The 13764-nt window shown below is 33.8% G+C and overlaps 1 protein-coding gene across 13 annotated transcripts in view; it reads left to right on the forward strand.

Moving 5' to 3' along the window:
* The window catches only part of Dmd (dystrophin), a 2168746-nt gene that overhangs the window by 1460842 nt on the left and 694140 nt on the right, over window positions 1-13764 (forward strand). For all 13 annotated transcript variants that reach the window (XM_074062730.1, XM_074062731.1, XM_074062740.1 and 10 more), the window contains one exon: window positions 11442-11543. In XM_074062730.1, the coding sequence (XP_073918831.1) occupies window positions 11442-11543 (102 nt within the window). The remainder of the gene's footprint in view (window positions 1-11441; window positions 11544-13764) is intronic.

Raw genomic sequence — 13764 nt, forward strand, 5'->3', positions numbered from 1 at the left:
GCCACATTTTCTTAATCCGTTCATCATTAGGGGGGCATCTTGGCTGTTTCCATAACTTGGCTATTGTGAATAGTGCTGCAATAAACATGAGTATGCAGGTGCCTCTGGAATAACCTGTTTCACAGTCTTTTGGGTATATCCCCAAGAGCGTTATTACTAGATCATATGGTGGATCAATGTTTAGCTTTTTAAGTAACCTCCAATTTTTTTCAAGAGTGGTTGTACTAGTTTACATTCCCACCAGCAGTGTAAGAGGGTTCCTTTTTCTCCGCATCCTCGCCAACACCTGTTTTTAGTGGTGTTGCTAATGATGGCTATTGTAACAGGGGTGAGGTGCAGTCTTATTGTGGTTTTAATTTGCATCTCCTTTATTGCTAGAGATGGTGAGCATTTTTTCATGTGTTTTTTGGCCATTTGACTTTCTTCTTTTGAGAAAGTTCTTTTTAGCTCACTTGCCCATTTCTTTATTGGTTCATTAATTTTGGGAGAATTTAGTTTTTTAAGTTCCCTATATATTCTGTTTATCAGTCCTTTGTCTGATGCGTAGCTGGCAAATATTTTCTCCCACTCTGTGTGTGTTCTCTTCAATTTAGAAACCATTTCTTTTGTTGAGCAGAAGCTTTTTAGTTTTATGAAGTACCATTTATCTATGCTATCTCTTAGTTGCTGTGCTGCTGGGGTTCCATTGGGAAAGCTCTTACCGATACCTATTAATTCCAGAGTATTTCCTACTCTTTCCTGTATCAACTTTAGAGTTTGTGGTCTGATATTAAGATCCTTGATCCATTTTGAGTTAATCTTGGTATAGGGTGATATACATGGATCTAGTTTCATTTTTTTGCAGACTGCTAACCAGTTTTCCCAGCAGTTTTTGTTGAAAAGGCTGTCTTTTCTCCATCGTATATTTTAGCGCCTTTGTCAAAGACAAGTTGGTTATAGTTGTGTGGCTTCATAGCTGGATCCTCTATTCTGTTCCACTGGTCTTCATGTCTGTTTTTGTGCCAATACCATGCTGTTTTTATTGTTATTGCTTTGTAATATAGTTTGAAGTCAGGTATTGTGATACCCCCAGCATTGTTCTTTTGACTGAGTATTGCCTTGGCTATTCATGGCCTCTTGTGTTTCCATATAAATTTAACAGTAGATTTTTCAATCTCTTTAATGAATGTCTTTGGAATTTTGATGGGAATTGCATTAAACATGTAGATTACTTTTGGGAGTATAGACATTTTTACTATGTTGATTCTACCAGTCCATGAGCTGGGAGATCTCTCCACTTTCTATAGTCTACCTCAATCTCTTTCTTCAGAAGTTTATAGTTTTCCTTGTAGAGGTCATTCACATCCTTTGTTAGGTTTACACCTAGGTATTTTATTTTTTTGAGGCTATTGTAAATGGAATTGTTTTCATATACTTTTTCTCAGTTTGTTCATGATTAGTGTATAGAAATGCTAATGATTTTTCTATGTTGATTTTATGTCCTGCTACCTTGCTATAACTGTTGATGGTGTCTAGGAACTTTTGAGTAGATTTTTTTGAGTCTTTAAGGTATAGGATCATGTCATCTGCAAATAGGGATATTTTGACAGTTTCTTTACCTATTTGTATTCCTTTTATTCTTTCTTCTTGCCTAATTGCTCTGGCTAGGAATTCCAGTACTATGTTGAATAGGAGTGGAGATAGTGGGCATCCTTGTCTCGTTCCTGATTTTAGAGGGAATGGTTTCAGTTTTTCTCTGTTAAGTATAATGCTGGCTGAAGGTTTGTCATATACAGCTTTTATGATATTGAGGTACTTTTCTTCTATTCGTAGTTTTCTTAGAGCTTTTATCATGAAATGGTGTTGGATCTTATCGAAGGCTTTTTCTGCATCTATTGAGATGATCAAGTGGTTTTTGTCTTTGCTTCTGTTAATGTGGTTTATTATGTTTATTGATTTTCGTAGTTGAACCACCCCTGCATTCCTGGGATGAAGCCTACTTGGTCGTGGTGGTGAATGATCTTTTTGATGTGTTGTTGAATTTGGTTTGCCATTATTTTTTTGAGGATTTTTGCAGCAATGTTAATTAAGGAGATTGGCCTATAGTTCTCCTTTTTGGAGGTGTCTTTGCCCGGTTTTGAGATAAGTGTAGTACTGGATTCATAAAATGTGTTAGGCAGTTTTCCTTCCCTTTCTATTTTGTGGAACAGTTTAAGGAGGGTTTGTGTCAGTTCTTCTTTAAAGGTCTGATAGAATTTAGCAGCAAATCCACAGGTCCTGGACTTTTCTTTTTGGGGAGACTCTTGATTGCTGCTTCAATTTCATTTTGTATTATAGATTTATTCAGGTGATTAATATCCTCTTGGTTCAGTTTTGGATGATCATATGTATCTAGAAATCTGTCCATTTCTTTAAGATTTTCAAATTTATTTGAATATAGGTTCTCGAAGTAATCTCTGATGATTTCCTGGACTTCCATGGTGTTTGTTGTTATCTCCCCTTTTGCATTCCTGATTCTACTAATTTGGGTTTTTTCTCCTCATTTTAGTCAGGTTTGCCGGGGGTCTGTAGATCTTGTTTAATTTTTCAAAGGACCAACTTTTTGTTTCATTAATTCTTTGTATGGTTTTTTTGGTTTCTATTTCATTGATTTCAGCTCTTATTTTTATTATTTCTCTCCTTCTGTTTGTTTTGGGATTTGCTTGTTCTTGTTATTCTAGGTGTTTGAGATGTATCCTTAGGTCATTGATTTGGGATCTTTCAGTCTTTTTAACATATGCACTCATGGCTATAAAGTTTCCTCTCAGGACTGCCTTAGCTGTGTCCCATAGGTTCCGGTAGGTTGTGTTTTCATTTTCATTGACTTCCAGGAACTTTTTAATTTCCTCTTTTATTTCATCAATGACCCATTGTTCATTAAGCAATGAGTTATTCAGTTTCCAGTTGTTTGCATGTTGTCTTTACTTTTGTTGTTGAGTTCTAGTTTTATTGCATTGTGGTCAGATAGTATGCATCGTATAATTTCTATTTTCTTATATTTGCTGAGGCTTGCTTTGTGCCCTAGGATATGATCTATTTTGGAGAAGGTTCCATGGGCTGCTGAGAAGAATGTATATTGTGTAGAAGTTGAATGAAATGTTCTATAGACATCAAGTAGGTCCATTTGATCTATTGTATATTTTAGATCTACGATTTCTTTATTGATTTTTTGTTTGGATGACCTATCTATTGATGATAATGGGGTGTTAAAGTCTCCCACAACCACTGTGTTGGAGTTTATATGCACATATACTTTTAAAATATTTTCCATCCATGATTTTTGAATCTATGCTCTTGGAGGAATCTAATGATAGAGAGGGCCAATTGTATTTCATTTCCTACAGTTTTAAAACTTGAATATGACATCTTTCCTGAGTTCCTGAGTTTGTCTAGAATTACTTACTTAGATCTTGGAACTCTAAGTAATATGTGGGCTGTCCTAATGTCAGCCTTGCTGCTGTTTCTGTTCATTAGCAAATGAAAATTTCACTAATTAAAATCTTTGCATGTATTTCCAAGAGAAATTCTTTGTAATATAAAATGCAGTATCTTAACCCTATTTGCCAATGCCTTCTTGAATAGTGGCACCTTTACTTTGTGATGTTTGGGATTATTTTTGTGACTGAACAATAAGACAGGGAGAAGAGGTTATTAATTATTTGACTGCATACCTAACATGCTGATAGAATTATTGACCATTTGTGGTCATTTTTGAAAGCATAAAATTTACACTGGAATACTCTTATAAACACTTTGAAAGGAAGAAATATTAAACCACCACAAAATATACTTTGAATTTGAACTTGTTGCAGTTTTTTAAGATTTGGGAGAGCACGATCTAATATTGTATTCCTAAAAAAAAAGATAGCAATAAATTTGAATTCACTTTTTGACCTCTCATGAAGAATAGATTCAGTATTAGTATTATTTTCTTCTCCTTCCCTCATTTGTAAATATAACGTGGTGACAACCCTGTTTATAAAAATTCTTTAACTCCCTTTTTGGTGTTTCTTTGTACTCTTGTTTCAACTTCTGTTCTCTTTTCTCTGTCTTTTATTGGCTCATCTTTCTTTTCTTATCCTGTTGAGGTAGATACATAATTCTGGCCCTGTCCTCTTCCTTTGTACTACTAGTATCAATGGAAAAATTGTGTACACTTTCTGCCATTACACTCATATTTATATTCCCAGCCTTACCCATAATCTGCATAATAGACTTGCTTTTCAAAACATCAGTGTTACTCACAGGCATCTTACCTCATGTGTCCAACCTAAGCATTAGCATGTTTCCAAGTACAGGCTCATCTGTCTGTTTTGTATCCTTAGTCTGTTTCTCCTAACTTATAAAATCTCTGAAACATTTTCTTCTCCTCTATCAAATCCCATCAATCCTGAACATAAAACATCTTTTTAAAAGAGTGATTCTTCCTGAACCCTGTTTGTTCAGTAAGTACTTGGACTTCTAAAATGTTTTCTTAACTATGCTCCTTCCTCCAACCTTTCATTTAGAATACTTTCTCTGATCTGCCACCAAAGCAATCATCTTAAAACAGTCAAGTCAAACTTGTTTTTGAACAAATAGTATAAACCAAAAATTTCTTGTTATATACACAAATGAGAATTAGGAAGAAAAGGGAAGGAGGGAGGGAGAAAAAGAGAGAGATGGTGAGAGTGAGATAGACTTTGTCTTTAAAAATGTCTGAAATATCCTATATTTATTCTAGCATAATATGACATGATAATGGTATCATTTCAAACCTTAGTATAAGTCAAATTTCTCACCATCTGAATGCCTTTGCACTTGGTTTTCCATCTTACTGGAATATTCTTTTCCAATATATTGTCATGATCCATTTTAGCACATTGTGCAGTTTACTTTCTCTGTTCACCATACCTAAAATAAGGCCAACATCACTCTACTTAGTCTGTTTTGTGTTTCTTCATAGCATACATGTACATACATGTACATGAACCTATGCATGCATTCACACACATCAATATGTGCACACTAAATATATATATGCAAACACATTGATGTGTGCATTGTTATATAACATACATAATATGTAAATAGTTATATATATATCATACATATCAACGTGTGTGTAAGAGGACTAGAAATTTGTCTAGTACTGTATCCCAGTGTCTATGATATAGTAGGCCCTCAAAATCCTTTAATAAATATATGAATGGATGATGAAATTAATATCTTCCAGTGACTGATTTACAAAAACTATATTATTAATGACAAGTACATCATTGAAGAAATAATAAGGGAAGTCAAAAAGCTCCTATAATCAAATGAAAATAAAAATATAACCTACCAGAATCTTTGGGATACAGCAAAGGTAGTGCTAAGAGGAAAAATTTATGAGTATGAATGCCTACATCAAAAAAACCAGAGAGATCTCAAATAAACACTTTAATGATGCACTTCAAGCTCCTAGAAAAATAAGAACAAGACAATCCCAAAATTAGCAAATGGAAAGAAATAATAAAGATTAGGGCAGAAATCAATGAAATGGAGACTAAAAAGACAATACAAGAATTAATGAAACAAAAAGTTGGTTCTTTCAAAAAATAAAAAAATTTGATTAAACCCTTAGCCAATCTGACTAGAAGGAGAAGGGGAAACACCCAAATTAATAAAATTAGAGATGAAAAATTGGGTATCATATTAAATGCCAATGGAATCCAAGGGTCATGTGGGAGTATTTTAAAAACTTATATTCTAATAAACTGGAAAATCTAGTAGAAATAGATAAATTTCTAGATACAGTTGACCTATAAAAATTGAACCAAGAAGATATAAATCACATAAACTGATCCATATTAAGTTATGAGATTAAAGTAGTTATAGTCTCTCAATGAAGAAAAACTCAGGACTCAAAGATTCACTTCTGAGTTCTACCAGACTTTTAAAGAAGAGATAATACCAATACTCCTCAAACTTTGCCATGAAATAGAAAGGTAAGGAACACTACCAAACTTATTCTATGAAGCCAGTATTACATTCATACTAAAACTTGATAAGGACACAAATTATACTACAAAAAGACTATGGTACTGGCCAAAAGTAGACATGAAGACCAGTGGAATAGAAGTCCCAGAAATAAACCCACACAGCTATAGACATCTAATATTTGACAAAAGAATCAAAAACATACATTGGAGAAAACACAGCCTCTCAACAAATGGTGCTGTGAAAACTGGTTATCTACATACAGAAGACTGAAACTAGACCCTGTCACCCTGTACAAAAATCAACTACAAATGGATCAAAGATCTTAATATAATATCTGAAACTTTTAAACTACTACTGGAAAACCCTGGAAGACATAAGCATTTGTAATTATTTTCTGAATAGGGCTCAAATTGCACAGGAGACGAGCAAATTTAAGACTTTCTGTACATCAAAGGAAACAACTAGCAGAATCAAGAGACAACCCACAGATTGTGAAAAATCTTCACCAGCTATTCAATGGATAAAGGGTTAATATCCAGAACATAAAAAGTGCTCAAAAAATTGAACAGCAAAAGAACAATCCAATTAATAAATGGGCAAATGAATTGAACAGAGAGTTCTCAGAAGTACAAATGACTAATAAATACATGAAATGTTCAACATCCTTAGCCATAAAGGAAATGCAAATCATAATTACAGTAAGATTCCATATCACCCAAGTCAGAATGGTAATCATAAAGAAAACAAATAACAAATGCTGGTGAGGATTTGATATGTGTGAGGAACCCTCATACACTGTTGGTAGAAATGAAAACTAGTCCATGCATTTATGGAAATCAATATGAAGGTTCCTCAAAAAGCTAAAAACAGACCTGCCTTAAGACCCTTTCATACCACTCTTGGACAGACATCTGAAGGAATATAAATCAACATGTTAGAGAGATATCTGCATACCCATGTTTATTGCAGCTCTGTTCACTACAGTCAAGCTGTGGAATCAGTCAAGGTGCCCCACAAGTGATGAATCACTAAAGAAAATAAATTATATATATATATATATATATATATATATATATATATATATATATATATATATATAATATGTGTGTATGTGTGTGTAGTAGTAGTAGTAGTAGTAGTAGCATTCAGCCATAAATAAAAATGAAATAATTTGTAGGAGAATTGATGGAACTGGAGGTTATAATGTTGAGCAAGATAAGCCAAGCTCAAAAAGCCAATACCCCATGTTTTTGCTTATTTGTAAACTTTAGACTTAAAATGATGATGATAATAATAATAGAAAGTGAATGTAAAAGAGGTACTGTCTCAGGAGTGGGGAGGAGGAAAGGGAATGATACGGAGGGATGAAAAGTATCAAAGTATAATATGTGTAATTTGAAGATAACATAATGACACCCACACTGTTTAAAAATAAGGAGAGAGGAAAAAGAGTATAAGGGAAGGAGTAAACTTATTTAAAGTATGCTATATGCATCTATGGAATTATCACAATGAAACCCCATCATGCTATCAATATATGCTAATTAAAATATTTTTAAAGCAAGAAAAATGTTTACATATTGCACAACCTTCTAAGTTATCTGATTCTAGCTCTATCTGTGAACTATTTTACAATTTGGTAAATTGTAAATAACTAATAATAACATCATCCAATTCTTATGAAATGCAATTCATGAAAGAAAGCCAATTGTCTTCTAACACACCCCAGAAGGAGGCAAAACCAGTTTTTCCTCATTTACGTACTCATTTCAATATTCCTAATATATATATATATAGATATATATATATATCTATATATATATATATCTTCTCTATAGTCTCTTTTGAACCAGTTCCAACATCTGGCTGGTTCTTCTTTCAGTTAAATTAAATTTTCAAAATGCATTCAAAGCAAAAGGAAACCATTTTATTAAAAGTAACAATAATGTAAGAAATCTGGTATCCAGTGTAAAAGGTAATATACTATGTAAATTCTATGAAAAATAGAAAAGTTGTGTCAAATTTATCAAATATTAGTTATTTATTGATATCTTGGAATCAAAATTTAAATGGACAAGAATATGGAAAGAATCTTGTCATCTTATGCTCAAAGAGTGAGAAAGAAAGGAGAAATGTGAGTGTTTGGAAGGAAGGCTGAGACTTTCCACGCTAGGATAAGTTTTAACACTCATGTAAGTTGCTAGTTTCTGAAGGAAGTACAGTCCTCCAGCCCCTCCAGATTTACTTTTCCACTGAAATGGCAAGCCAAAAATTAAGAAACATTTATTGTATTTCAAGTGCAATACTTATAAACTGCCTGGTTTGAGTTCCCAAATTCAGGTGTCTATTATGTAAAATACTCATTTACTTGCTAAAACATTTGTATGTGTAGTCATCTCTTGGTTCCCTTGATGAAGATTAAATTATGCAAATATTTTAACAAACAAGGAAAATATCAAAGAAATGGCATTTTAGGTAAAAAGATGTCAATGAGTCTGGGGGTGTAGCTCAGTGGTAGAGTGCTTGCACAAAGTCATGGATTCCATCTCCAGCACCACAAAAAAGGGGGAAAGTCAATTAAAAGATTAAGTTTAAAATAACTCAATTTTAATTTAAAGTTTTGTTGTAATCAATAACATTGTGATGCAAACATTTTTTAGATAAACTAAATACAGATGCAGAAGAGTAGATCCTGTATTTAACTCTAGCAAATTATTTAAATGGAAAATTATCTGTGCCATGAAAACAATTATCTATATAAATAAATGTCTATTAATACAAAACCTAAATAAAATCTCATGGGCTCAAAGTGCTACAATATTTATTTACCATTCAATTGTTTCTTTAGCACCTACTATGTGAAATAGTTACTGATAGGTATATAATGAATGAATGAGACAGATAAGGACCTTTTTCTCATAGATGGTGATTCTATAGAGATGGTCAAATTTATACACACACATAATTTGACTAATTCTGGTATGTTATGAGTGATAAAACCAGTGAATTGGAACCATGTAAATAAGACTACAGAGTAGAGGTTGGAGCAGTGGTTGTTGTGCAGTGTCATTTTCAAAAATCACAATGGATAACTACCATTGGGATTGACTGCCATTATATCAGGTAACCATCCTCCTGCTGGCCTATAGTGACTCATATGACATGGTCTAACCTCAGGGTTTACTGGGAATCCCTACTCTTGTGTACAACACTGATGACTTTGCAGGCCAAGTTTGAATGTCCTCTGTTATCAAACAGGTATGACACTTTGTCAGCATATGTCATAATGTGAAAAAGACTCAGAAGATAAGAGTGAAATTTCTTAATGTTTACAAATAACATGAGTTAGAACAAGTCATTTGGATAATACAAGTTTTTATAAGATGTGGAGAGGTAGCTTATACTAGTAGAAAAAGGATAAACTTTGGATTTATATGGAACTATTTGAATATTAACTCTTCTACTTCCCATGGTATTGTGGAAAGTCATTCACTTGGTCTTTACCACCATCACTACTATCCCCACCCACCCTAGTTTTGTTTTCTCATCTATAAAGTGGAAATCTGTTTCAGTCAGAGTTTGAGAAAAGTAAATAGTAGGCATTATACATGTGATAACTCTGTTATAAAAAAAAACCATAGTCCATGGGCATGATGACACTAATCAGAAAGCTTCATTTATCACAAATAATTTTCCATATCAGTGAATAAAACAAGAAAGGTCCGTGGTAGTCCATAAGAATAGAAAACTGCACTTTATCTTAGATAAACATATCCAAAATGAATGATGGGGACACTGCTTCAGGTTAATTCATTTCAAATGTATAATGCATATATAATTTTAATTTCAATAGCATACATGGTCTTGGCATCATGCTATAGATAAAACATATATTTTAGTTGGAAAATGTCATTACTTTTTTCCTATTCTTAAACAAATTTTATTTTTTAAAGATATGCTCTTTTCTACTTTTTAGAGTAATTTATTTTTCTCTCAGAGTATTTTAAGATCATGTAACCATTCATTACACCAAAATGTTTTGTAAATAGAGCATTTAAGAGTGAATTAATAGTGGCTGGGGACCTTACAAAGTCAATGCCTAAAACTAGATGTGTCTCATTCATGATCTGAGATAGGATCTATTTCTACCACTAGCAAAGAATTACAGTCATTCCAGGCACTGCACTTTCAAGGAACAATACCTTTTCCTGGCAAGGCAGTGAGACCATGAATCAGCAGTTCTAGAAGAATGAAGCAGCTATATTCTTATTTTAAAGGAACTGATATTTGCACACATACCTATTAACACATAGGGTTAGTTGTAATGTTAGGGATGCTTTTGACCAAAGCACCTGTCTCCCACAGGTAGTCATTATAACAAGAACTGGGGAAGTAGTCTCCTTCAAGAGCATATGCTGAGCATCCAAAAGTTACAAGAAGCCTACTGTGCAGTATAAGATTATAGTAATCTGGGTTTAGGGGGCTCCTGTCCTGAGAGGTGAGAGGGAACAGATAGAAACACAGAATATAAAGTAAACAACTGCATTAAGACACGTACACACAGCAGTGCTAAGAGGCTGGATGATAGGAGGGGAGGAAGAGAGATGTGGGTCAATCAGTAGCTGCTCTCTGGGGAAGATTGCCCAGGCCCTGACTGATTCTTGACATTGATTAATCAATACTCTATCCTAGTGTTTAACAAGTGTTCCATCCAAAAAGTCTTCTGTAATATTTAACTTCACTTCCTTCAGCTTCAATTTATGCACATTTCCTTTGTTCTCTTCAGGAGAGCTAGACCACAACCACTAATAAAACACTTTGTATTTATATATCTAAAGAGATTTTTTCTGTCATGTTTCAGTCTTCCCCAGGCTAAGGAAAAACTAACAATTAAAAAATTAATTTAATCACTCCTCAAAGCCCATTTAATTAGACTTCTTAATAAATAGTGAGCTTTGATACTGTGCTTTAAGTGCTTATTCTTTGGAAAGAGACTTAATTTCAAAAGTGATGTAGAAAAAATTATTTCCATTTCACAAAAAATTTTGATCAAAGTCCAAATTAAAATAATGTAAAATAAGAAGTCTATAAAGTAAAATGAACATTAGGATTATTGAGATTATTGAAAGTAACATTAGTCTCTATATGTGTAAATTATATTAATAAATTGTACTCCTCTGTGTTGCAGTTTACATTTTTGAAAAATACAAAATTAGTGTCTTAGTTTCTATATAATAGTAATATTATTAGGAAGATTTTGGATTAATTTTTTAAATTTAGTGTGTTTCCCAGATACCTCTATTTCTTTTCTCTGTGCCAAAAGCTACATTTTTGTGCCCCTACATACCATGCAGAAATTGATCTGCAATACATGTGGAGTCTCCAAGGGTATATTTAACCGTAGTAATTTTATTGCTAACTGTGAAGTTAATCTGCACTGTATGGATTCTTTTCCCTAGGAAACTGAAGTAGCAGTTCAAGCTAAACAACCTGATGTGGAAAGGATTTTGTCCAAAGGGCAGCATTTGTACAAGGAAAAACCAGATACTCAGCCAGTGAAGGTAATGAAGCAACCTCTAGCAATATCCATTATCTCATAATGGGTTACGTTTCCCCTGTTGTACATTTGACATTGACGTGGTATATTTATAATCAATGAAATGACTTGTAAGGAAATATTGGTTATATTGCAATAGCAGAGGTAAAGCTGTCTTTTTGACCAACATATCCTATTTATATATTGTCACAATATATCTTATTTATATATTGTGATCTTAAAGCTATTAATCAGTCATTGCTTTAAAGGACTCATTTCTGTCTTAGTGTGCTACCAGAAATACAGAAAGTAGTCCCACCTTCAAGGTAGATTGAATTCTTTTGGGCTTTATTGCTTTGCTTGCCAGACTTGATGCTTTTAATATTGTTTGGCTTAATTCAAATCAAGCCACTGCATCATACTGTCTGTCTCCAAAAACTGTAAAGAATCACAATATGGTCCGTGACCTTTCCTTTCTCTGTTGCTCTTTCTTATGAAAGAGGAAAACTGGCATTCGAGCTTCAGTACTTTATTGGGTCAAGAATTTTTAGTGAAATGTCATGTAATTGCTTCTTTCTTTTGTAAAAGGCTGGCTTGGGTGAAAGCTTTCTATTTCTTCCCCTTCTCTGTGTACATTTCGAAATCTTGGACACATTTATTCGGAGGCTCTTAGTTGAGGAAAGGGAAAGCCAGCTCAGTATTCAAAAAACAACTAATCAGTGGCCTCCATTTACAAATGATAATCCAGCGATAAATAAATGTTAGGTATAGGTTACCTTATTCTCTATACCTGACCAAAATTATAATGGCTCACATTATGATGAGGGTTCCCTGAGAACCTGTAATGGTGGCTGTTTATTGATCAGCCTTGGTTTCTCAGCTAATGTTGCAGGCTGCGATTTAGTGAGCCTCACCCTCATGTTTTAAACTACTCTAAAACACTACAGGTCCATAACCTCATTATACAGAACCAGTTTGTCCTTGCAAACAACATTGCTATGACTTAGACTCTGTCTCTAAGGTCACCGCTTACTTTGCCTTATGCTTGGCCCAAGCTTCATTTCTTGAAAATTGTTTGTTTTTCCTTCAGTTTACATGGGACTTTTCCTTATGTAAATTTAAAATTTGGACTTGAACATACTGTCCAAACATAAAGATGCTAAAAGGCACAAGTTTCAGGAGTACATTTGTCTCCATTCTTAAAATCCACAAAAAATAATTTGCATCCAGTTTCAAGCTTGGTATGATTTTTCATAAACTAACATTGTCAATGCTTGGTATTTAGATTGGAGAGTTAGAGATAGTCCTGAAAGCAGCAAATTTCAGAGTTCCTATTGAAACTTTGAAGAAAATCAATCCCCAGGATGCTTACCAGAGTGATCCTCATTGTAGCAAGCCATGAAATAGACAAATAGACCATTAAATAAATCCATTCTATCTTCTCTTGGTTGATCCTCAAAAACTTAATGCCATATGGCTATAAGAATGAGCACCAATCATTACAGATTATACAAATGGGCATTTAATTTGGCTTTACTTTGTGCTTTTAAAAAATACAGAGGAAGAAGGTTTAATTCAAAATTGAGGCAAATTTTGTAAAACAATCCAAGCAAACAGGGTTAAGTTAACTCACTTCCACTCACACCCTCCATTCCTGGGCCACTTTGAGGTCAGAGCCAGGATCTGTCGTGGCTTTGCATGTCTACTTTCTGCTGTTACATTAATGATGTAAAAAGAGAATGACACTTCTGAAATAAAAGAAAGAAAGAATGAGGAGATATAACTTCAATTCTCTTTTACCGCCCTTAAAATCACTTCCCCTTTGCTCTCTATTCAGCTCATTTGGGAGAGGTAGAATTTAATGAAAACTCATTCCTGTCCTACCACTTCTCCTTTGAGTTTGGATAAAATCAACATATCAAGTTCATATAGGCAAAAGAGAAAGATTTTTTTGTGGTAATAGGGATGGGATCTAGGACTTTGTGCATGGTAGACAAGCACACTACCATTTGAGCTGCACCACCACCCCCACAATTTTGATATGGTCCATGACCTTGGAAACACCTGAAGTAGCTGAGGATTGTGGCAGCCTGAAACATTAGAGGCTCAGAAATGGCACTGAACAATACAAGGCAGAAAGCTGTGGGGACATGGATCAAAAGCTTCTTTTTCAATAAGGTTAGGGATACTTTTTCTGAATGTTGATCCATTGCTCATATAGTACAACACTGAGTCCATATATCAAA

Source organism: Castor canadensis, chromosome X, assembly GCF_047511655.1.
Source record: "Castor canadensis chromosome X, mCasCan1.hap1v2, whole genome shotgun sequence".
Taxonomy (NCBI): domain Eukaryota; kingdom Metazoa; phylum Chordata; class Mammalia; order Rodentia; family Castoridae; genus Castor; species Castor canadensis.